The 25,679-nt window shown below is 36.7% G+C and overlaps 1 protein-coding gene and 1 long non-coding RNA gene across 4 annotated transcripts; one reads left to right on the top strand and one right to left on the bottom strand.

Annotated features, from left to right (window-relative positions):
• Window positions 1-1,753: 1,753 nt before the first annotated feature.
• Window positions 1,754-23,132, bottom strand: LOC128524605 (uncharacterized). Of its 3 annotated transcripts, none has more exons than XM_053497250.1 (9): window positions 22,571-23,132; window positions 15,642-15,730; window positions 14,041-14,161; window positions 12,073-12,236; window positions 11,786-11,934; window positions 10,744-10,927; window positions 8,140-8,264; window positions 4,179-4,292; window positions 1,754-4,026 (listed from the first exon to the last, which is right to left on the bottom strand). In XM_053497250.1, the coding sequence occupies exons 2-9, from the start codon at window positions 15,691-15,693 to the stop codon at window positions 3,337-3,339; spliced, it is 1,599 nt and encodes a 532-aa protein (XP_053353225.1). In that variant the 5' UTR covers window positions 15,694-15,730; window positions 22,571-23,132; the 3' UTR covers window positions 1,754-3,336. The 3 variants fall into 3 exon arrangements, with proteins under 3 accessions (XP_053353225.1, XP_053353227.1, XP_053353226.1); XM_053497252.1 differs by having other exon boundaries at window positions 1,754-4,023; window positions 22,571-23,130; XM_053497251.1 differs by lacking the exon at window positions 22,571-23,132 and adding an exon at window positions 17,854-17,923.
• On the top strand, window positions 20,111-25,580 carry LOC128524609 (uncharacterized). The gene is made up of 3 exons (XR_008360551.1): window positions 20,111-22,066; window positions 24,936-25,080; window positions 25,481-25,580. It is a non-coding gene; the product is annotated as an uncharacterized LOC128524609 (long non-coding RNA).
• Window positions 25,581-25,679: the final 99 nt, after the last annotated feature.

The following is a 25,679-nucleotide window of genomic DNA, read 5'->3' on the forward strand; positions in this document are numbered from 1 at the left end:
TGGCTGATCGGACACACTTCACTCTCCTGCCATCTGGCAAAAAGTACCGAAGCACTCAGGCACACACATCCAGACTGTGCAACAGCTTTTTTCCACAAGCCTTCCGTCTTCTCAACAAACAGGGAGTGGACTAATAAAACACACACACAAACACACACACACACACACACACACACACACACAAACATTATCACTCAGCTTAACCCAACTACCTCAAAACATTGAGACTGGACTAACTAATTAACACAAGCACAGACACACTGACCTACACCACCAAACTATCGTACACACCAACCTGTAAATGCTTCACTGTTTATCTCTTTTGCACAATATTTATTACTTTTGCACTAATTCCTCAATTCTTGCTGCTGTGTTAAGAAATGTTTACTGTTTCTCCACTACCTCAACACCATATTTTATGTTCTGTTATGTCATGGTTGTCGCACTGTCACTTTGTTATTGCTCGTTTGCACATTTGCACGTGCACTGTATGTTGTCTTAGTTAGTTAGTTAGTTTTTGTTAATTTATGTTGTAATTTATGTTAGGACTATCTGTCTTGTATCTGCTAGCCAGCTAACTAGGCTTCTTAGTTAGCTAGTTTAGTTTTTCTGTTAATTTATGTTGTAAATTTATGTTGCATGTAGCACCTTGGTCCTGGAGGAACGTTGTTTCGTTTCACTGTGTACTAACTGTATGTGGTTGAAGTGACAATAAAGCCTACTTAAAATAGAAATGATAACTATGTCTTTTAATGTAAAAAGGTAAGATTCCTGAATTAAATTAAAAATATAATTTTCAACTTGCAGCCTAAATGCTTGTACCACTTCACAAGTAAAAAAAAAAAGATGAGGAATACAATCTTTTTGATGGTTGCAGAAAGTACACGGGTCCACAATGTTCACATATTTTGCAATTATGGAATTAACCAGGTAAATAGTGTAATATTTTAAAGTTAACTGTTTATGTCATTATACTGTAGAATAGGCTGACTATATTAATAAATGTGTCACCAAAACCAAAAAATTTGCAATAATAATAAAAAAAAAAACAGTAGACATGCAAGATGATCTGCTGAAGTTCAAACTTGGCTTTAGAATGGGGCACAAAGGTGATTAAAGTTCCTTTGGACCTACCTGAACATGGTTGTCGGTTCCAGACTGCTGTTCTGAGTGTTTTTCACACACAACCCAATATATATATATATATATATATATATATATATATATATATACATCCAGTGAGGGCAGTTCTCTGGACGAAAATGCTTTGTTGATGCCAGAGGTCAGGAGAATGGCCAGACTGGGGCTGTTAGCCATAAAACAACATGAAACCATGGATCCATCCAGCCTTGTATCAACAATTCAGGTGGTGGTGGTGGTGGTGTATTGGTGGAAGGGAGATTTGCTTGGCACACTTTGGGCCCCTTAGTACCAGTTTAACAGCCACAGCCTCCCTAAGAATTGTTGCTCACTGTGTCCATTCCTTTTTTGACCACAGGATAACGCAGCATGTCAGAAATCTAAAGTCATCTCAAACTGGTTTCTTGAACATGAAAATGAGGTCACACGATCTCCACAGTTACCAGACGGATCTCAATCCAATAGAGCAATTTGGATTGTGCTGGATCGGGAAATTCACATCATGTTTGGACATGGCATCATGTACTGTACATACCTCACATGGCATGAACAGTTCCTTACTCTGATTTAAAAATACAATAAATGAAAAACAACACAGTGAACACAATTCTAAGAAATAAATTACATTTATTTATTTACAGCATGACACATGACACATTCGACCTGTAAGTAGTTTTAATGTGACCATCACAGTCTAAAGAGTGAGAGACGCCGCAAACATAAACATTTAAATCATATTAAAATTGTTCCCCCTTTCTTTTCTAGAATTAAGACTTATTTCATAATCTTCAGCTGCCGCATGGAACATCTAATCCGTGAACACACCCACTGAATACACCAGGCACTATACACACCATGATGCAACAGCTTGCGTGACTCACACCTGTGTGCCAGTCTGCTGTCTTTAGGCTTTCTGTGCATACGCCCTCTGATACATTCTAATAAACTTTTATTAAAATCTAAGTATTACTTCATCAAAATTTCACCTCACCCCTCGGGGTTAAGCGAGAGGCCGGGCCTTAAACATTTATGGCGGAAACTGAATAACATACTGTACTGTACTTCCAGGTCATGCAGCTGTTGTCAGGCTTTTCAGTCGTTCTGCAGTGCAAAGAACCAAGCAGTCATCTGACCAGCCAGAGGTAATGGATAAACTTTTGTCTATGCAAAGATGCAAGAAAAAAAACCCTTCATAGTTTTATAATAAAATGTTCACATTTTACATTTATAGCATGACTCAGATACTGTTACAGTTGAGAGCACTAAGAGTTAAGAGACTTGCTCAAGGGGATAGAAGTGGCAGCCTGGTGGTGCTAGCCCTGCACAAACGCAACCAAAATGTGACGCCCTTATTATGACTACTGTCAAGTTTCCAGTCTAAACAGAAGAAAAAATAGCAGTATTCATAATAACGGTGTCACATTTTGGTTGCACTTGTGCAGGGCTAGCACTACCAGGCTGTCTAGAACAAGCCTAGAAGTGAAAAATCCAAAGAAATCTCTGAATTCGGATTGTTGGTCAGACTTTCTCAGACACAAAAAGCTGGAAATCTTGAAATCTTCCTATCATTAACAAAATTAGATACATTTTAAAACATTTACAGGGTCACGACTTGAGAAAGATAAAAGATGTTTTCATGGTGTTCAGATAAAACAACTGACTCGTAAACCTATGGGGTCAATTTACTTCCCATTTAGCCTTTTTAGTGAATTAATGTCCCTTCCTGCCCTGATGAATTGTCCACACACCCTGTAAGACGAAAAAACACAAATTCCAGTTTATAACTTTAATAGTGTGAAGGGACTGTCGGAGGATCTGAACGAACCCCACACACGCACATACAGACCGTAGGTGAGATTTGAACCCCCAACCCTGTGCCGCCCCTTTTACAGTCGGTAAAAATGATTTTGAAGACTACGCACCTACAATTTATTAAATGCATTCATGGCCCTTAAACGTATATTACTTTGTCATTATTATTTATTATTATATAATATATATTATGTCATTATTATACTTTTTCTGTTTTTAGTTTTCTGTTCTTTCTCTCCAGGTCATTATACAAAAACAGGGAAATGTACTAAAAGGAAACAAAAAATAAATAAATAAGGTCATAAAACAGGTTCACTTTAGCAGAGAAAGGACTTCTTCAAGTCTGGTACGTTATTAACATTATGAATAAACCACTCCACATCTTCATCTGGTCATGTAGTCTGATGTACAATCCTCATCTTCAGATGAACAGTTTTCAGTGCCTATCGTTCCTCTGTGCGAGGCCATGTAACCTGTTCTCATGCGTTCACACACACTCGTGTCAGAAACGTCATGTTCGTCTTCCTGATCGCTCTGCAATTCTGTCTCTTCGTGGAATAGAATAGCAGAGTGAAGCTCTAAAGAACTTCCTGTCTGTGGCTTTGCTGCACTGAGTGAATCTTGACGTGCACCTCTCAGTATTAAAGGCAGCAGAGGCTCCTGAGCTTCACTCTGGTCATCAGCCTTCTCTTCCTCCGGCTGCATGGACTTCAACACCACTGACCACAGGTTCACGTTCCCACAATGGTCATCTTCTTCCTCTTTTTCTTTTATTTGCACAGTTATTTTTTTCTTTTCGTTTTCAGTTTGAGGGTTTGAGTTTTCCGTAAGCAGAACAAGAGCACCTGCTGGGCCGTAACCTTCGTCCTCGTCATTCTGAATCTGAACGAGAGAAGTCGTCTCGCTGGTGTCTCTGGGTGCGTCCTCGAATCCCGAGCTCTCGGAAAGGTCTGAGACTTTATAAACGGATGTGCTTTCAGTGCTCTTTGAATCTTTGGGACCTTCCCGCTCCATGTAGGCATGGTGGCCCTCTTCATCCTCCTCGTCATCCTCATCAACATCATAAATGTTCTGCTGAGACAGAGATAAAGAATCGGAATACTCATAGCAAATATTCTTGCCTTCACTAAATTATATATATATATATATATATATATATATATATATATATATATACATTAGCATTGTTAGCAAGAAACAATCAATCAGACCTCACTGGGACCTACCGCTTTTTCCTTTTTGTTATCTTTCATCTTGTGTATTTCTATGCCATACTCCACTTCAGCTACTGATATAGACGTATCCTCAGGGGAGAGGAAGGAACCAGGAACAAGAATGATCTGTGGGGAGAGGGGAAATGGAAAAATTAAAACAAAACTGACCTTTGTAGACTGAAAGTTAGAGAGCACAGTTACACTAAACCTGAGACGTGCAAAACGAGACGTGCTTGCGCCGCCTACGCGTATTTTTCACACCACAAAAGAATTTGAGACGATGTTAAAGCATTTAGCTGGAAAACCTGTTCACGTGTCGCTTGTTTTCCTTCTGTGGTCTGACCTTTAAATGATGACCAACAGTCTGTTCGACCCACACTCATCTCCTCTTACTCATCCTGTCAGCGTTTATTCATTTATCACTTACATACCAGAGTGTAGGGGGAAAAAAACTGAACGATGCAAATACACTAACATTAACCAAGATGACTAGGATCATGTTTTGGTTTTTGTAATGTGATAAACAAGTGAACTAGAGGTAATTAATTAGTTGCTTCATTTTTTAACATTATATTCAGCATTAAATGGCAGAAACAGGGTAAGGTCAAGTCAAACTGAGACTTTTCAAGGGGAAATTATCAAAGTAAAAACTCTATTTATTTCTCAATATAATCCCCTGCTACTCTTATGCACGTATCCCAGTTTTTTACTAGTGATTAAATACCACAGAGTTAGCAAGTTTTCTCAGTACACCGGAGTCATGATTGGACTGTCTTTTTCCTGTCTAAAACTCTGGCCTCTCAGGAACTCCTTTAATATCCCAAACATGTGGAAACCTCGCTGGGAGCGAGGTCTATCCTTAATAGCTCCCAGACTAGTTCCCGTAATGCGCAAGTGGTGTTGATGAATTATTGTCTTCACACAGACAGATGTGTTTCTTCCACAAATTAGTGACAAGCTATCTGTAGCTTTTCAAGGATCAGGTGTTCCACTCGCGGAATGTTCATAGAAACAACTGCAGTGGGCCCTGAACCACCTCGGCCGAGATCGTCACTCATAAAAGGCCTGCGTTTCCATTTAAATGTTTACAGCAGCCAAGAGTCTCATCACTGCACTGTGTTCGAGTAAATGTCTCGTCAGTAAATGTCAATCGCTTTCACGCCTCAAATCTCATTACGGTATTGCTTGTTTCAAATTAATTTGTAAAAAATATTTAATCAGAGTGAGATTAAATCCTTATGTAAGGTAAATATCTATGCTCATGTCAACGTTACTTTCCCTGGAATCTAAATCTATATGAAAATTTCTGTAAACATTTTTGAAATCCCCAAAAGTGACTCAGAGTTATTTCAAAATGACTCGGCAAGACCTTTATTGTACTTTAAAATCAATTTGGTCCGTGTTAATATTTGCCTCACTGTACTGCCAAGCAAGTGTGCCTCAATTATTTATCTGGAGTCATTAAGTCTAATTACACATAATAGTTACTATAATACACACACACACACACACACACACACACACACACTACTATGTGCTTGCGTGCGTGCGTACATAAGTCACACTTCTTGAACATTATGTGCTTATTGGGTGTGTACTGAAAAGGTTTCACAAAAGTGTGACTGAGCTAAGCTAAGTGAAGTGAATGATTTAGCTTCTTCTTCATATGAGAGACCCATCTGAGTGTCTATCAAAGACTAAAAGGTAAACTTTGTATAACAGATGCCTTTTAAATCTCCACTCTGTCTGCTAACCACACCATCAGTCAACAGGTGCTCTCTCTCTCTCTCTCTCTCTCTCTCTCTATCTATCTAGCTATCTTCCTATCACATGAAGACATAAGGAACATAAGTAGATTGTTGAGAGGCAAAGTGCAGTTGTATCACGTTAGGTACTGTAAACAAGACCAGACTATCCCGTCTGCCACACGTCTGGAAGACGGCACAGGAGGGAAAATAACAATGAGTTTTACGTCTCCCTCTTTGCAGGTTTCAGTTCTGTCTCTTTATTTCCTATAACTAACAGTAATCACATGTAAAACGGGTGCCCACGTCGTTAATCGATGTCTGCTTTTAATAAGCAGTGATGGGAAAAGAGCTTTGTTTTTGTCACAGAAATGAGCAGGCATCCATCTGTACAGTAAAGTTAATAAAACCTGGAGGGTGGGGACGGCCGTAAGCGAGCACACAGTAAATATGTGGCATCTAAGAATCCCCATATAATGATTAATATCAAACACACACACACACACATACACACACATATCTGTCTCTGTAAAAAGCCACAAAGAGGACACAGTGGATTAATACAGCAGGGTTTTTATCGCAGGTCTGTATACTGAGAGGAAGCTAGAGCTAGAGATAAAAAAATAATGTGGTGTCTCTGAGCACTGCAATGCTTACCACATCTATTTTTAAAACTTTCTAATCACTTTCTCTTCTTCTTCTATCTCTTTCTAGCCTTGAACATGGAGCTCATCGAGTGTCCATGGGCTTGTGTAAAAAATGCAAAGCTGTAAAGTGATTTGTACTGTAAAGTGATCTACCGTGACAAGCTCACAAGCACAGATAGTTCTAAGTTATGATAGTTAAAAGCAATGCATTAGGAGACAATCCGGGGGGCGGCACCTTTTGTAGGACACGTTTGAAGTTCCCAAGATTCTTTGAGAGCCGGGAAAGAGACAGAAATCGTCAATGGTGGACACAAGACCCGAGGACATTAAAAAATATATATAAAATGTAGGTAAAAATTGAATATTTTACAAGTAATAAAAAACAAGAGCCTTTACATGAAATCCACTCCTTGAGAAACAGGTTTTCATAAAACGTGGTTAACTATTACATGACGTTAATAAACAACAGTTTGGCTCCATAGACCAGACCGTCAAGATCAAGATCAAATTTCACTTCTAACGTTGACATAAAGAGTTTATACACTGTCTGGCCCAAAAAATGGCACCATCTCAGAAGAGTCAAATTATTGGGCTGCATCAAGCAAAAAAAAACAAAAAAAACAACTAAGCAAAGACAGTGTTATGATCTGGTGATGATATGCTTGCTTCAGTTTCTTGAGGCTAGACTCAGCAACCTTATGTGGCAATAAAATTAAGTCTGCTGACGACCTGAATGTACTGAATGACCAGGTAGATATTATCATGTCTATAAAGTTTTTCCATACAGGACTTAAATTGTAAAAAGAGTGGTTCTGGAAGCATGAGGAATCATTTTTCACACATTGTGTGTGTGTATGTGTGTATGGTGTAATCAAAGCTAAAGGTTAAATCAAAGTGTGTGACTTTTTTTTAATTATTTGGCCAGGCAGTGTATATGTGTGTGCCCTTGTGATGAATTGGCACCCTGTCCAGGGTGTATCCGGCCTCGTGCCCTAAGCCCACAGGCCCCCCGCGACCCTGAATACAGGATAAAGCAGTTTAAAAGATGATTGAGTAAGTGAAAGCATTGCAATAGCTCATTTAAATGATTCAAATTATGAATATCAACTGATATCGCCCAGCCCTAATTACAGCTACATTTAATGGTGTAGAACTTCTGCTAAACATCATCCATTACGTTACAGCGGCTATAAACAGCTTTGTTTCTCTTCCTTGAAGCAATAATAAAGAAAAAACATACTTTCCTTCTTTTACAGAAGACTTTACCATATCTATAATTATACAATCATGTATTCATAAGTTTAACATGTAACTTGTTAATTAAGTTGCTCTAGAAGGCAAAAGTGTGTGATTTGAAATAATGTATTTTGTCATACATGAGTTCACATCCTTATAGAGCTGATAAACTGCTTCATTGGACCTACATGTGCTTTACAGAAACCTGTTTTAATAAATTTAATCACATATGAAATTATGAATCTTTATTAATAAATAAATACTACCTATTAAACCACCAACTCCCTGGACTTTAGACTAAGTGCAGGTTGACTGTAACTGTTTTTATAGTCCTACAGGTCTTACCAGGGCTTTGGGAAGTCTGACTTTCGGCTTGCACAGTACGCCAGTGTAGACGAGGCCGAACATGAAACCCAGGAAACACAGCCCCACCAGGACAGAGGAGAGAACACAACCGACCAGGAACGCAACTGCAAGAAAGAAGAAACAGAGAGAAAGATACCTTCATGACTCACGATAAAACTAGCACAACAGCATATTTTAGGCAAAACTAGGTTGTATGCTGGACACAGTTTAAATAATATGTTTTCTGTCTAATGGTAAATTTGTTAATTTAAAAAGACTGCATGTAACAAGTAAATCTAGACGGTTTTTTTTTTTAGATAAATAAATAGGCTCTAATTTTGTAGTATGCAGAAGTTGCTAGATAAATAAAGGTTTGGTCTGTATGTTGATCAGAACTCACTCTTCCAATGAAACTTTACATTTCATTTCATACATTTCATACATTGGAGGACCAGAAACCAGTCTCTGTCTCTATGTCTGTCAAAAGTTAATGAAACTTTGCTAGTCCTTCGGTATTTGCCTGACATTTAACCCGCACCATAAATGAAATCAAAATGTTTAGTACAAGTGAACTTATGAGCAGTTTTGTGCCAGATTAAGTTTTTTGGACAAATATACCGCTTTTTTCCATGGCTATAACAAAAGCAATCAGCGCAATAGTTTACCGTCTATACACAGAGTATGCGGAAGACAACCGAAATGCACCTACAAACAGGAAAAATCCTCAAGTCACAGACACGACAGCGAAGTGACGTACACTATGAAAAACTAAACCTCGCACCATAACTTAAGTTAAAATAAAATGATGAGTAGAAGATACATGTTGTTGTGTGCCAGATGCTGATCATCTAATTTTTTACGAGGCGGTTTCTTGACTGCTACAGCTTACACGTCTGAAGATAACCTCAACACTTGTCATTTAGCCAGATTTTCACTAGTTCAGTTACTTAGCACCCCGCTTCAGCCAGACAGGGTAGAACTATTAGTTACATCACTTGCTTAGTAAACAGGTAGAACTATTAACACATGGCATATGTTGTCTTAATGTCTTAATACTTTGGGCCACCTCTGTATATACTGTATATTGATGATCATGAAAATATATAAATTAGACCCCTCAAAAACAGCCCCTTCCTCTAATATAAGGTAACGCTGGAGATGTCTTATACATAATCTAAATCAGTTCTTCACTCTTTGGGGTACACTTGCATAAACAGGAAACAAGCTTTTTATTTTTTGCATACGTAATTGTGGTTTTTGCATATTGCCTTTCCCGTAGAGAACATCAGTAGTACATTTCCTGCTAAAACATAACAGTGCGGGCAAAATGACAAAACCCCCTGAAACCTACACAGAATGAAAAGTATGGGGCTGTAGCTGGGATTGTTTCTAACTCAAATGCTGGGGTAAAAAAAAAAAAAGACAAATGCCTGGAAGATCAGTACAGAGCAGACTGTGACCTCTAATCGGTACAGCCCCGTCAGGTCAGCACAGGGCACACCGAAACGCCGAGAAGCTCAGCTGTTTAGATCAACTGCTTACATTTTTTTTTTTAAAGCAAAATTTAAATACATTTTTTAAAAGCATTACGAACTTTACCAGTAAAAGTGCAATTTATAAAAAGTGCAAAGTACATTACATTCTGTAAAACTTTTTATTTTATGTTACACAGTGGTACCTCAGACATTTGAATGACCCGCCTTAAGAATTTTCGCCTCACAAACTAAAATTAAACAAGAAATTTGCCCCGGCCTACAAAACATTTTCAGCAAAGCATTTTCAGCATTTGAGCGACTGAGCTCAACCGAGGGCATGCTAAATTGTGTGTACATCTGGGAGTCGTTCAAAATGTATTGACGTCAGATGAAAGCCAAGCAAATTTAGCATTTCGTGCAAGATTTAGTGGAGACACAGCACCATGGCTCCCAAGAATATTATCAAGGACGGTAGCAAGAAGAAAAGGGAGTCACTTTTAGTTTGGGTTTTTAAAGCACCCGGTGCCAAAAAGGAATTATAAATTAATGTTAAGTGAGTTTTAATGTCTATTTATTTCATGTTTTACTTAATTTACATGTCTTCTCTAAATGTTTTAAATTGTTTCTATATACAAAAATATGATTATAGCGTTAGAAATTGGTAATATTGGTAATATTTTTGGGTGGCTGGAACAGACTATCTGCATTTACATTATTTCCTATGGGACAATGAGTTTCGCAATACAAAACTTTACTTAAGAACTCTGTATCGAATTAAAATCGTATGTGGAAGTACCGCTGTATTTGAATGTTCTATCAGCCAGAGCATCAACCAATCTTACACCACAGTCCTGAGCTACACTACAGAGAATAATGTGTCTCTCAGTGATGTTTTCAGAATAACAAGTAAATATATAAAAAAATATATTTTTAATAACTTTGTTTAAAATTTTCAGAAATATAATTTTAAGTTTTAATGGGTGAAATGCAGAAATAAGAAAAGAGGACAGTTTACTGCATGTAGTCATGTGCTTCAAACTAAGGTTTGAGTTATACCTTAACTCAACACGAAAATCAAAGGAATACATTTAAAGAGCACATCTGTGTAAAAGCGAGTGAGACTGCTTACCCCCCCTCGGCTCTACTCGACTGGTGTATTCACAGGAGCAGGAGCTTTGCACGTTTCGTAAAGATGCTTTCTTCGGCGTAACTTCTACGCAGTAGCGCTCACCCGGCAGAAGATGTTGCAGCTTGTATGAATATGAATTAGAAGCTTGATTCAAATAATTAGCATCGGGCCTTCGGCAATTATCCTAAAATAAAATAAATTATTTAATTAAAGAACGGACAATTAGTAAATAAGGAACACAATTTACATAATTTATACAATTAATTTTTAATTGAATTGAAGTTACATATCAGTTAATGATTATACAAGATCAAAAGACTAAGAATCTGTTTAAGTAGGATGTTTTCATGAGTTAGTGTCCGGTAAGTGTTTATGTAGAGTAAAGGGGAAAAAAAGTATACCCTCTTTAATTCTACTTGGGCCAAAATTACAATTACATGCAACTTGACCAACTTCAAACAAACAAATGACCTCAAAAATAAAAATCAGGCAAAGAATTTTACCACCGACTTCCAACTTTCACAATATTAAGAGAGAAATAAGCAGCCAGGTGTTACTAAGAAAATGCACAAATTATTAATAGTGTGATATCATCTAAGAAAAGCTTCATCTTTGGCAGTTTGGTGTTTTGGAGCACTCAGGTGCGGGTTTAAATCAAGCCGAGTAGAAACAATTTTTGCCACAGTTTCTGAGAAGCGATTGTTCATGCCCATTGCTTTGGAGGCCATCTCCAAACAATCTGGAATTCACCTTTTAACAATGGGAAAAACTGTTTACAAATGAAAAGTTGTCATCATACACCGCCAAATCAAGCTAAAAACCAAACACAGTATGGCATGACCACAAACATTACATATAATCTGTTAACCATACTGATTGTTTTGCAACCACAGGATCGAAGAAATTTGAAATCAAGTCGTCATTTGAAATATTCACTTCAAGCTATTGCCGCTAAATGTGATTCTATGTTAAGAGAGAACTAAATAAGAGAGTGTGTTTTTTATTCCCAGTGAAACGGTTACAGAATAATGGCTGAGCTTACCTGTTTTTCCCCGTCTTTCCACCAGCTTATACTAAAAGAAATAGCCTGGTAAAAAAAGGAGGGGGCACTTTGGCGATTTGGTAGATCAATGCTGATATTTAGACAATCACCACACCCACTCAGAGATAAGATGGGGGGCCCAATAGTGGCTAAAAAGGGGGAAAAAACACACAAAACACAGTAATTTGAACAATTGCATACGGTTACCTTTCAGAAATAATGAGCGCTTACTAAAAAAAGTTGCATGAGAATGTAGTTTGAATTTAAAAAAATTAATTGCAACATACTGTCTGTGAGAGGGCTAAAATAAGTGACGACTTCAGACGATAAACTGTTTCCAAATGTTGCCCAAAGCTTGATCTGGTACCGCTTGTGTATGTCTTTCATGTGCTTAGAAATGTCGAGAGATGTACCACTGTGGCTGATCAGAACTATGCGTGAATGATCATACCTATTAGAAACGCAAAAGAGAAAAACAAACAGCAATTTACATACATACTTTGCATGATATTCATCACAGTTAAAATTATTTTTTTTATTTCCACTAGGACGCAAAAAACTTTTTCTAGACAGGAGTAGGAGTAGGAGTTTTCTAGTAGGAGTCGGGACAGGATTCTCCAGTCACTTCCAATACGATGTTATTACGATGCCAATTTGATTAAAATCACCATTCTATAAGTATCCTGATTTCATAAATATACCCAATTCGATATTACACCTACCCCATTATGTTACAAGTTTAGGCCTCCAACAAAAGTTTAATAAAGAATTAAATATAATGTAGCTCGTTCCTTATAACGTTAGTTTTTTCATTTAAAAAAAAAAAAAAAGCGCACCACTGAAACAATACAAACCCAACAGATAGAGGTAAAAATGCTGTCAAATAATATGACTATGAAAATATTGCTTCTACGTACACACTCACGGTGTTTAGGAGGCTTAGGAGCTTAGGAGCTAAGGACAAGTCCTGTATTGAGTATGCAGCTGATATCAGCACAGCATGGTGGTTTCAATATCAGAAAAAAAAGTCTATTTACATTAGTGCAGAAGGATTTATTATATTTCTACTTTATAATTTTTTCTTACAGTCTACTTGAAGGTACAGTGTACTACACATTTTTGTTTAATGAATAAACAAATCTTTAGATGTTTTCAGCTATCTATTTTACCCAGTAAATTGATCTCTATCAATCATCCTATCCTGAACATACCAATATAATTAAAATATAGTAAAATACTTTTTTACTGTGTAAGTGTAGTTGTGTTAATTCATTGTCTGGTTAATTGCAACAATTACATCTGCAATACATAAGGTTAATTTGGGTCTCTTTTTTATTTACAATTTTGTTATTGCCAATATATTTTTGGGACTTTTGAGTGTGCAGAATTATGCACTTATCCCAGCGTTTCACTAGTGTTTAGATACAACACTGCCCCCCCAGGAGCTCCTTTAATGACGTAAACATGTGGAACTGGCTTGGATCGCGGTCAGGACTGTATGGGGGATGCTGAGATAAGTGCATTAGTGTAGCAGCGGATTATATAGAGAAATAAAGAGAGTCTTTACTCTCACAACTGTGCCCTGTTATTCTGTAAAACTAAACAAATTTTAATCCCAAAACTAAGTTGAAACTGATGTTCTTATGACTGGTGTTATAAGCCACTTTTTTATTCACACAGATAATTGTAAGATGCAATTAGTAATTAATTATTAATTAATAAAAGAAATAGGAAGGTTTTAGTAAGGTGTTGGGCCACCACGAGTCACCGGAACATTTTTATGAACTTTATTCTTTGGCATGGAGTCTGCACACCTTAGATCTGTACTACAGACATGAACATAATTTTTATGAAACAATTAACTTGTATGTTGGAGTTCTCTAAGCCATCATTCCATAATCCACCAAAGGTGTTCCCTCGATGTCTGTTTGATCTACACTCATGTCTATTCCCACTGATCTGTGTTGACCGTCTGGACTTTAACCATGTTGACAAAACTCCTTCCACATCATTCAAGACATCTGTGGGTTCTTTTTTTTATTTTTTTTATTTCTCCATTAAATTTAAGAAACAATTTGGTAAAATTAAACAGGTCAACTACCTAAAATAAGGTTTTATTACAAATTATGATCACATTATCTGTGTACATTAACGAGATTTCACTATCACAACTGCATCCTAAACATTAACAGTGTAAGGAGATTAAATGCAAACACCTCTATAGGCTTTATGACACGTTTTCTTTATTAACTTACCAGACTTCTACTTTGTACACTGTTCCTGTTTGTGTCCCCTTCCTTGGACTCCACTGCAAGATGTGGATGAAGTTGTTAGACACGATTTTAACGTCTTCTGGTTCTGGGACCAAAACACTGCCTGAAATGGGCAACAAGCAAAGTGTACTTGATGTTCTCTTAGACCTTTTATCAGAGAGGTCCACATACAGTAGTATACATTCATTTTATTATAAATGTTTTGTAAATGAGCATGAAATCAAACTTTTAATACATAAAAAATAAACCAAAATAAAGTGTTTAGTTGCTATTACTGCTAGTACTCTACTGTGGACAGCCAACAAACATACACTAAAATAATTATTAAATACTGTATACATATCAAACAAAAACCCCAAAGACGATCAGAAAATGTGTTTTGTTTAAACTCATTATAAAATCATCTGACATTAGCAAGTCTCAGTATAAAGCAAATACGACTTTAAATAAACAACCACTTTCTTTCGTCGTGCCATTATTTATTCAACAAAAATGAATCATAAAAAAAGAAAAAACATACGGGCGATACTCAATATCTCCTAATTCAATTTTTATTAGAATCACCTTTAGCACCAATAACGTGACGAAATCGTTCCCTATATGACTTTATGAGTCTCACATATTATATTGGTCCATTCGTCTTTACAACATTACTTCATCGTCCTTAGTATTTGCCTTATATTGAGAGTTGACTCACAAAGACCTGCATGGTGGACGCACCGCCTAATCCAAGGCTTATAATAAATTCCTTATAATGGGTGTTGTTGTCGCTCCTGAGCTGCGCAGTAGAGGTCTGTTCACCATAAAGGTTTGAATCCTGATAACGCCACGGCCAACTTGTCATTCGAAATGAGAGGCACGGCGGGTGAGGGGGAATTTTCAAATGAAAAAATTGGTTGGAAAATGAGGGCAAAGATTTTCTTTATGAAGAGGAAGTGTGGATATGTGGTTTCTAAATGGCTCACGATTCCCAAAGCTTGTAAAGTCACAGCTCAAAGTTCATCTAGATAAAGCCAGTATGAAAATAAAGTAATCGGGTTAATAATCAGTCTCGCATAATGTCTTACACACTACAGATTGATCCTTTAATAAAATTCTATGCATCAGTGATAAATGCGACACTCTACCAAAGTGCAGCACTGTACATTGAGTTTAACCAGAGTTTAAGAATAGTAGTTATTTCTGGGCAGAGATCATCGTTTAAAGAAACTTTCCAAACAACCATCTTTAACCGGCAGGCTGGGGAATAGCGTGATTTAAATGACCTTGAAGATTTCTTTTATTTGCTCTTTAAATTCTCCTCTCTAACAGCTGTTTAATCTGGCAATGTACAGGCAAGTGTTTGTCCCTTATACTGCCTGAAATTATTAGCACTGTTGTGAGTGTATAAACGTAGCTATAATGTTTATATAGCTGCTGCGATATTTGTTGCACAGTAACAATTTGGATAAGAATTATTAAAACAGACTTCATGTAAAAAGATATCCATGATACAGTGTACGCAAGCATCAACACCGACATTCTGCATTTTGTTTAGACATATACTGTTACTATTAAAGAGATTTGTGAACTATTAGCCATACCTTTAGAGTCAAGAACCAAAAAATACACATATAGCAGGGACAGTATCCTCATATTAACGGGGAATCAGATCCTCAACATCATATCCTCTCTGTTGGAAAAGAAAAAAAAACTGTAGTTAGAGAACAAGTCTTTGTCATGATGCTGATCTGACAAATCAAGCAACTTATTTAATTTTAAGCCATTTTAACACAAAACTATACACAAACCAAAGCACAAAATTCTTGTAAAAACACATAAACACAAACACACATACACGCATAAACACACGCACACACAAATGGTGCATTCCAGTAGAGAAACTTGTTTTGTCACTTCTGCTTTAACATTTTAAACTTTTTGCTGCTGTTAGGAAACATGGCAAGACATGACTAGTTGCACAAAACCAGAAAGTGCTACATCATGTGCTTTTTTTTTTTTTGATTGATTGACGGAAAAAAAAAAATGAATGAATCCTGCATGACGTACACAACAATCATACCTGAGATCTTTTTTTTTCTTCCTGTTTAAGAGAATCATACTTAATACTTTCACAATATATTACAAACTAACTAAAACTACATATAGCTAAGTCCATAAGTTTGAAACAAAGATATGTTTTGTTGACATTTGACCTCTACACACTACCATATTGAATGTACAATGAAACACTCAAGATGTGAGCAAAGTCCAGACTTTAAGCTTTGATTCAAGGGGTTTGAAAAAAATGTGGCATTAACCATTTTGGTCTTACAGTTATTTTTATACATTTATTTTGTGGGCTCCTAAATAATAATAATAATAATAATAATAATAACAATAAGCCTAATAATAGGCTGCATTGGCAGCAGCCAAAAGTTTGGAACATTCTTTAAAAAAAGGAATTAACTGGCATTAATGGAATTAACTCAGCAACAGGAAGGAAGACCACGGAAGTCAACTAACCAAAGAATTCTGTACATGGTGAGGAAAAACCCTTGCACAACACCTTCTCAAGTCAAAAACACTCTTGAGGTCGTAGGCGTGTCATTGTCAAAGTGTCTACAGTCAAAAAATAGTGTGATGATATAAGTATGTACACTTCATAACGTGAGTCAAATTACTTGTAACGCTTAAGAACAGAAAGGCCAGGCTAGACTATGCCAGATTGTTTGGACTGAAGAAACCAAAATGTATTTGTACCAAAATGATGGGAGGAGAAATGTCTAGAGAAAGAAAGGAACATCCAAAGGATCCAAAGGACCTGGGTCACTGGTGTTTACTGATGACCTGACTGCTGATAAAAGTATCAGGATGCTTCTTTCTTTCTGCCCAAGGTTTCTTCCTACAAAAGAAACTTCAACCTCAGAGATATGCACTGCACGTAGGTAAACGTATATGTACATTACTCCACCCAGAAATTCAAATTGAGGCAGCTGCATAAGCCTTGTTCAAATACTCAGAAGCTTATGGAGCAATGAAGTTCTTTAAGAAATTATTTTTGGATTTTTTTTTCCCTACTGTATGTCTTTAATTTAGTCAGTTTTTTTAAATAACATAAATCAAATCGTATCAGGACAACTACATTTTTAAGGTCAAATGTGTCAAATAAGACAATTTTAACAATCAATAAATACTGTAGTTGAACATGACTCCATTATTATTCACACGTATGCCTATGCGGAAAAAAACTCAGAAATAGTAATACAGGTTTGGCATGCATGTTTATATGATTTATGACGTTGAAAATCTGGAAGAAAGCCTTGCTAGCCATGAGTCATTGTGTGTACAGTCAATTGAAACCAGAGGAGAGTCTCATAACAATACACTTTTAATGTCGTCATATTTAACAAACCTGTTGTGCTTGTCTTAAAATACCTTGAAAAGGTACTCTCTTTTTTTTTTTTTGACGAAGTGTCATAACCCTATTTCATAGCCGCCTAACTCAAATATAATTCCTTAACAATCCTGGTGTAAAAATGTCACGTATTGAATAATAAACTGCGTAAACAATGTTCCCTACTGTTGTAGTCCATGGAATGCAATCTGTACGTTTCTGATTTAACACTTCGCTGTAAAAAGCCAAAACCCACAAGCTTTTTTTTCAATCAAATGATCACACTGTGCTTATTTATGCTGGCTAGCATTAAAGTTCTATAGTACAAATAAGCTTCATTTTGCTTTTTGCTGTGTAATTTTAAAATAAACACACTGTAAGGGAGTTATTTTATATAAAAGTAGTTTAATTCTACTCACTTGCTCTGTTCCTCATAGATCTGATATTAATGTGTTAAATCCTCCATGCTGCTCACTTCCTGTCTTCTCCTGCATCTGTTCTTAAAAATGCTAACGCTTCCACACTTATCTTCTCATTCATTCTTTATGTCTCTCTCTCGCGCTCTTTCCTCCTCTACTGCCAACTCGAGCCAACACCTCCTGGTTGGTCTCTGGATGAACACCTACTGTATCTAACTTCCAATCATTTGTTCTTCTGGATTTTACCAGGACATTTTAAAATAGTTTGTGTTCTTTGTAGTAACAGATGTCGATGTCGTTTGGTCAAACATAAAAACTCTATCCTAAGCTGCTTATAAACAGAGACCTTTTCTGACAGACAATGTGTTTGTGCGTTTTGACTGTGTCTCTCCTGGAAAAAGCTTATTGAAGCCGAGCGGACAGATCGACTTTAAACCTTTACGCACACATTTATAGTTTTTAAATTTTGACAATATAGCTCTATATCGATATGTCTATATCTCTATATCTAACTCCATGATGGTTCCTGATTTTTATTTATTTCTACATTGTAAAGGAATGCTGAAGGCGTCCAAAAAATGCATTAATCTCCTTTGAACAGTTAATGGTGAGATGTTTCTGCTACTTCTGCTCTGTAAAGACTTCATAACGCCTCTAATCTGAGGTGCTGTTAATTGGTCATTTTTCAGGCTGATAACTCTAAATGAACTTCTCGTCTGAGGCAGAGGTAGGTTTTGGTCTCGCCCTCCTGGGACGGCCTTCATGAGAGCCAGTTTCATTATGGTGCTTGACGGATTTTGCAAATGCACTTGACAATACTGTTCTTGCAAGAACTATTACAGAAAGGCTGACCTCTGTGTCTTAAAATAACAACTAACTGTTGTTTTTCTTGTTGTTACCTAATTACCTAATTCCATATGTGTTATTTTATAGTTTTGAAATCCCCAGTATTGTTGTAGAATGTAGAAAATAAATTACTAAACAAAAACAAAGAAATTAGCAAGTGTCCCCAAACTTTTGAACGGTAGTGTCTAAAAATGTATTACAATATGTTTAATCTTTTTCAAGCTTATATTACACGTTCCTGCCAAAGCATTAATTGAAATAAATAAATAAATAAATAAATAAAAATAATTAGTCACCATTTCAGAAGGGACAATTAAATGGCCTGCATCAAGAAAATAACTAAGGAAATTTGAAATGACTGGAAATGGGTTGAGAACCCTTCATCACATCAAAACCTGAAAGGATAGTGCTGAACCGTCAACTTCGTGAAAGAAATGTGGACGGAAAAAATATGAATGGAGATCACTTAAGTGCTTGGTAAAGTTGCACGGTAAAACAAATTTAACAGTAAAAACCAGAGCTATGTTTAATAGTGAAAGTAGATGGGTTTCCAGACACACACACAATGTGATGAGAACTCACACGATTCTGACTAAACAGCTGTGTGGCCATAAGAAAACCACTTGTTATGTGAGGCTCATCAGGAAACGAGGCTTGAAAAAGGTCATGTGGTCTGATGAGCTCAGATTAAGCCTATTTTAGCGTCAGGATGAGAAGGGAAGTGCATGTATCCATCATGCATAGTGGCACAGTACAAGCCACTGGAGACAGTGTTATGATCTGAGGTTGCTATAGTTGCTCAGATCTAGACTCAGAAATGTTATGTGTCAATAAAATGAAGTCAGCTGATGACCTGAATGGGCTGAATGACCAGATTATTATGTCTATGGAGTTGTTCATCCCTGATGGCACAGCTATATTAGTGGACTCAAATTGTAATAGTTATGTAATGTTCTGGGAGCATAAGGAATCATTTTAACATATGAACTGGCCATCACATTGTGTGCTGTAATCAAAAATAAAGGTGTGTGACTTTTTTAGCCAGGCAATGTGTTAGAGTACTTGAGATTTGAAATTAATTAATTAATTAATTCAGTAATAAATCAATAAATGAATCAGTAGATTAATTAATAACAATATTATAATGCTGTATAATAATAATAATAATAATAATAAAAATAATAATAATAAATACATAAATAAGATTAACATGACTAGAATCCTTTACGCAGGAAATTAAAGTGTCCTTAAAAACCCTTTCCTGTTCTTTTTTTTCAGTTACACAGTTCACAAACACAAACAACTTTGCCACAAACAAGTAAAAGGAAGTACCACGTATAGGGAAATTCCAATAAAACAGAACAAGGAAAGGTAGACATTAAACAATTGTACTATACACTGAACACCATGTTAATCCGGAATTTTTTTTTTTAAGATGATATTTTTAACTCTGTGTAGGCTTTGTCCAACATGTCATGCAAAGTGTCCGAGTCTCAGCATATACATGTGTAAATCTAATTCAAATAGCCTGTGCCATATGTACCGTGCCAGGTGTTGCGCTGTACTACAGGATTTTTATCAGATGGGTTAGTTTTTTGGATAATGAGTTGGGGAGTACTGCTGTAGCATCTCCATGGTTTTATTCGAATCTGTCTATTTTTTACAGTCTGACATGTTGGTCAATACACCGTCATATCATGGAGGGAAATGCACAGAGACATTGTAGAGCATTATGATATGTATAGCTGGGGATGCACTTATCCGAGCCCTGGATCCCTATTGGGTCTCTATTCCACTGTTGTATTTTATATTGGATTGAACACAGCACAATTTTCCTTTAAGCACATTTTACATGACTGCACCCAGTTCAGTTCAGTGTATCAACTGTATCACTGTATTTGTTATCTACAGTGTGCACTCTATATGCAGCTTTATCTCCTATGCAAACCAAGCCAAGTTTAAAAAGTCAAACTATAAACTATGGACAAGTTAATTTTTAAAAGAAGATTCTATTCAGATTATAAGTTTTTATTTGTTTCTGTGACTTGTGTTTCCTTTTTCAAATTGACCACTATTATGCCTGCTATTAATCAAGTCCTGAAACGTTTTAATAAAGTTCAAACCACTGAGTCTTTATTGTGTGTCTGTGGCATACACTGTATCATGTAAACAGTACTTCATATAGGGACGGGAATCACCAGGGACGTCCTGATAAAAAATTATCACGTCACCTAGGTCCCAATTTGATTTGTACTGCGATTCTGTTAGTATTATTATTTTATAAATGTCCAGATTCGGTATTAAACTTTTTTCAGATTTTCTTACAATTCTAAACAAATGGCAAATAATTTTCTCGTACAACACAGAACGCTGTGCTGTGTGAATAGCTTATAGTGCATTGATTAGTTTTTTATTTAATTCTTAAGTCACTGTGGTGATACATGACTTGCCACATAAAGAACTGCAATATGTATCTGAAGCGATGTTTTCCTGTCTCTAACTTATAAACTGTAAGACAACTCGCACAACTCTTCAGCGTGATGACATATCCACATTTTCCCCCCACAAAAAGCAAGCTGATCATAATCATGACTGATATCCTTCAAAAATATTACTTAGCTCTTCACTCGATCATGCTTGATGGTACTGTAGTCTACATTAATATCAGACCAGTATTCTGCATGTGAACACAGCAAATGGATTTGAGAAGAATTCACAATGGGTGAAATAAAAGCTAATTGTTGAGTCAGTCCCTCAAATGTGTTTATTCAGAAATGTTAATGGTGGTGTTACATGTCTCTGTATGTCTCAGAGAGCTAGAGTTACCGTGTACACCACTATAGGACAAAGGCCGAGCTAATAATCAGTTATTTTCTCTTTTTTCCTTTCTTCTTGTCCTTCTCCATGAGCTATAGATGTGACGCTGAACCCTTCATACAGACATCCTGACACACTACGGTCGCTCTTCTCATGCCATCGCACCTGACTTGTCATGACACTTGTGTCTTTCTTTCTTCTGCTGTTTACAAATGTGCATGCAGAAAAAGATTTTCACTCACTCACCATCTATACTGCTTTATTCTGTCTAACAGGGTCGTTGGGGGGGGGGGTCCAAGGCCAGAAGACTTAGAGCCTTAGGCGAGATACACAATCCACCACAGGGCGCACTCACACACACGACGCCATGCCAATCAACCTGTATGTTTTTGAACTGTGGGGAAAAACCCCCCACCAAGCATAGGGACCAACTGTACTCAAGCAGACCCCAAGGCGGGAATCGAACCCCAACCCTGGAGGAGCAAGATGGCAGAGCTAACCACTAACCCACTGGGATGGCAGAACAGGATTTTCCCCTCCAAAAATCATTGTATGCTCAGTTTCTGTTTTGTTTTTTGTTTTTCTTTTTTAAATCACCGGGCAATCTTACCTGCCTATTCTTGACAACTGCAGCTGTAATAATAATAAACACTCAGGTGTGACCAGCCCTGTACTGTTTTTAATCTCACTGTCCAGAAGAGGGTTAATTCTGTTTATTCTGGCTTCTTGCAATGTTTCTTCTCTCTCTCTCTCTCTCTCTCTCTCTATCTATCTCTCTCTCCAAAGATGTCATCTCATAAATATCAACCTAAACTATAAACAAAAACAGGAATTATTGAATTTTTATTATTTTTTCTATTCTAAATTAAAAAGCATAGGCTTTTTACAGCCTGAAACCTTAATAAATATGTAAAGGAACATTGTATGCGTGTGATTCAAATATCGAAAGCAAGAATAGAGCTCTCTGACTTTATCTCCTCTCAACACACACATAAACAAACACACGCAAAAACACACACTCACACATATTACAGTCGTATGAATTCACACTCACAGCTTTAGGGTTCCTCTTTTGGCTGTCTCGAAGTGCAAACAAAACCAGGGTTTGATGTACAGAACCATGGAGACAGAGAGAGAGAGAGAGAGAGAGAGAGAAACACACAGACACTCACTCACTCACAAACACACGCAGCCAGTGAACGCAGCACGGAAAAACTCCAGCCGAAACTCACTTTCCTTTCCCCGTCACGTGACCATGCTCCCCAGTCCTTCACTCGGGCTTCCTTCAAGCGCTCTCCGAATTTTAGGTTAAGGCACGTTTTCTCAGCAAATAAACACCGCTTAATAAAAAGTCTTAATTACTGTACTCGTAAGAGCTTTTTTGGCTTGCTGCCCTTTTACGCTATAGGTATGACTAAAGGAGTGAAACTCTCAGTGGTTTTCAGCGCTCCTTTTCCTAAAAAACAAACAAATGTAGCAGTTACGAAAACCAGGCTTGCTGAATTAAACACATTTTCGTTGGTTTAAATGGTTTTAATATGTAGTTTAAATACTTTATTCTAATCTAGTCTGACTTTAATTCTAAGGAATTTTGGAAGACTTGGTTTCGACTTGGAAACAGGAAAAAGCCAGGCTCTTGAATGTACAGTAGCATGGAACCTACAGGGGGCGCTCGCACAATAGCGCGCAACATAAATGAGCTATACAGCAGAGAGGCTGTTCATATGGTGCCTTCAGAAGTATTTATACGCCTGAAAAACTTGTACACATTTTTGTCAGGTTACTACCACAAACGTAAATGTATTTTATTGGGATTTTATGCGATACACACACACACAAATTGGTACATGGTTAAAACTTTTTAAATTAAACACAGCAGCGCACCAATGTTGCCTTGCACCTCCAGGTGGTTCTGGGTTCGATTCCCGCCTCAGAGTCCATGTGCATGGTGTTTGCATGTTCTCCTTTTGCTAGGTTTGTGCCCTCCAGGTACTCCGGTTTCCTCCCACAGTCAAAACACATGCAGAATAGGCTGATCGGTGTTCCCTAATTGACCTTTCAGATTTTTATGTGTAAAAAAGTTTTGAAAACCAAAAAAGAAAAAAAAATATCGGGTCCTTTCACTTCACAATTACGTGCCACTTTCTGGTAGTCTATCACATAAAATCCCGATAAAATACATTTACGTTTGTGGTTGTATTGTGAAAAAATGTGGAAAGGTTAAGGAGGTATGAATACATTTTACTATGTAATAATATAACACTATATTATCTTTTACTATGTACTGTTTGTGCAATCTGTTTGGTACAGAAGTCTGGGTCCTGAGCTGTAGATGAAAATATTAGTACATGGAAAAGTTCAGCGTTATTATTTAAATAAGGGAAATCCCCTTATTACTCAGTTCAGTAGTAGTCACACTGTAGGCTCATTTCTAATTCTATGGGAGCAAAATATTACCTAAGAATCACTGTATCTTAGTCATTAATGTATGCAAAACAAAAAGCGAAACTAACTTTATCCCAAGCGCTGAAGGTTATTATTATAATCTGGAAAGTCGATGGTGGGAGGAAACCCGCAACCATGGGGAGAACACGTACAAAGACCCAAGTGGGAAACCCTCGACCGTGGAGGTGCAAGCCCATAGTGTTAACCACTACACAACCATGACACTTAGACACAGGGACTTGTATTTCAGATTTCTATCTCCTACAGTATATTAAGCTATCCTTATATAATTACTGACTATCATCATGAGTGGATAAAAATGTGTGGAATTGATGATATGGGGAAGTATTCTGAGTAAATGGTAATTTTAGACTTGTGGCGCCAGAGTTGCTGTTAAAATAAACTATCCAAGCATTCACATGGCGTAGTGTTTAGCACTGTGGCCTCGCACCTCCAGCGCTGATTCCTGACTCGCGTCTTTGGTCAGTGTGCATATAGACAACATAGACAGGGACTTGTATAGCAGATTTCTCTTGTGTATTAAGCTATGTTAAGATCATTTCTGACTATCCACATGAATGGAAAAAAGTGTAATTGTTGGTATGGTAATGGTTTCATATTACAATGTACAGTTTTTCAGAAAGAGCAGGAGTCTTGTGATAGTTCCTTTAAGACTTCAAAACAGGTCTTTCCAGTTTTTCAATATTATGAAGCACATTTCTTTCTTATCTACTTCAATCAAAACAGGGACATTGCTGAGGGAGTGACTATTAATCATTACCATAGATGGATTTTAAACATAAATGTTTAAATGTAACTATAACATAACATAAATGACACATTAAATGTAATTATAAATTGTTTAAAAAAATGCTCTTTAATAGATGAAAAAAAAAAAAAGGAAGCAGAGTGCTATGGTATAAGATTAATAAAACAAGGATGATGTGCTGCATTTGGAAAACAATCTCTTTCAGGGTAAAAGCTTGTAAGGTTGCATCACTCCACACATGCAGACCCGAGGCAGGAATCAAACCCTTGACCCTGGAGGTACGAGGCCAAAGTACTAACCACAACTCCACAACTTCACCGTCATTCAAGAATGCACCAGTCTATGAACAAGTATGACATGCAAATTCCAACTGACACACCCCTTCCCTTTCCATGCTTATTCAAGCTGTGCTACAGTAGGTCACTTTAGGACACTTGATATGACCATCTGCTTAGCTCACCAAATAATAAATTAGCCAACTTTCAAGTCATACTTGGACATTCCTTCTTTACCAGTCCCAAACCATATTTTAATGTACATGAAAAAATTCAAATTTATAATGTATAAATTAAAAATTTTGAGTAAATATAAAAATGCTATTTAATAACTGCATAAAAAAATGATACTCTGTTATTTAACAATTTTATTTGCCATTTTTTTCATATTTTCTCACCACAATATATTTAGTTTTAATCTTCAATTACTGGGTTAATTTTGTACACCTGTTTTTTTTTTTCTATTTTCATCCAGACACACTTACAGTAACATGCTGGGCAAGATTCATCACCGGATATAAACTATGCTGCGATGCGAATTAAAATGCTAGATTTTTTAAGATCCTAGAATTTGAAAGCTATTGTTAATATTTTCATTAAAATACCTACATACATAATGTTTGCTAGTAGTATTAGATATCGAATTTGATAACTTAAGGTACAAGTAATGATTT

The sequence above is a fragment of the Clarias gariepinus genome, chromosome 5 (assembly GCF_024256425.1).
Source record: "Clarias gariepinus isolate MV-2021 ecotype Netherlands chromosome 5, CGAR_prim_01v2, whole genome shotgun sequence".
Lineage (NCBI taxonomy): Eukaryota > Metazoa > Chordata > Actinopteri > Siluriformes > Clariidae > Clarias > Clarias gariepinus.

Excerpts from the sequence above, each read along its gene's own strand:
- LOC128524605 (XM_053497250.1), bottom strand. The coding sequence starts at position 15,693 with ATGAGGATACTGTCCCTGCTATATGTGTATTTTTTGGTTCTTGACTCT. Across the intron at positions 10,928-11,785 it reads GGAAAGACGGGGAAAAACAG|GATAATTGCCGAAGGCCCGA; the intron begins GTAAGCTCAGCC and ends ATTTTATTTTAG. Across the intron at positions 8,265-10,743 it reads TCGAGTAGAGCCGAGGGGGG|TTGCGTTCCTGGTCGGTTGT; the intron begins GTAAGCAGTCTC and ends TCTTTCTTGCAG.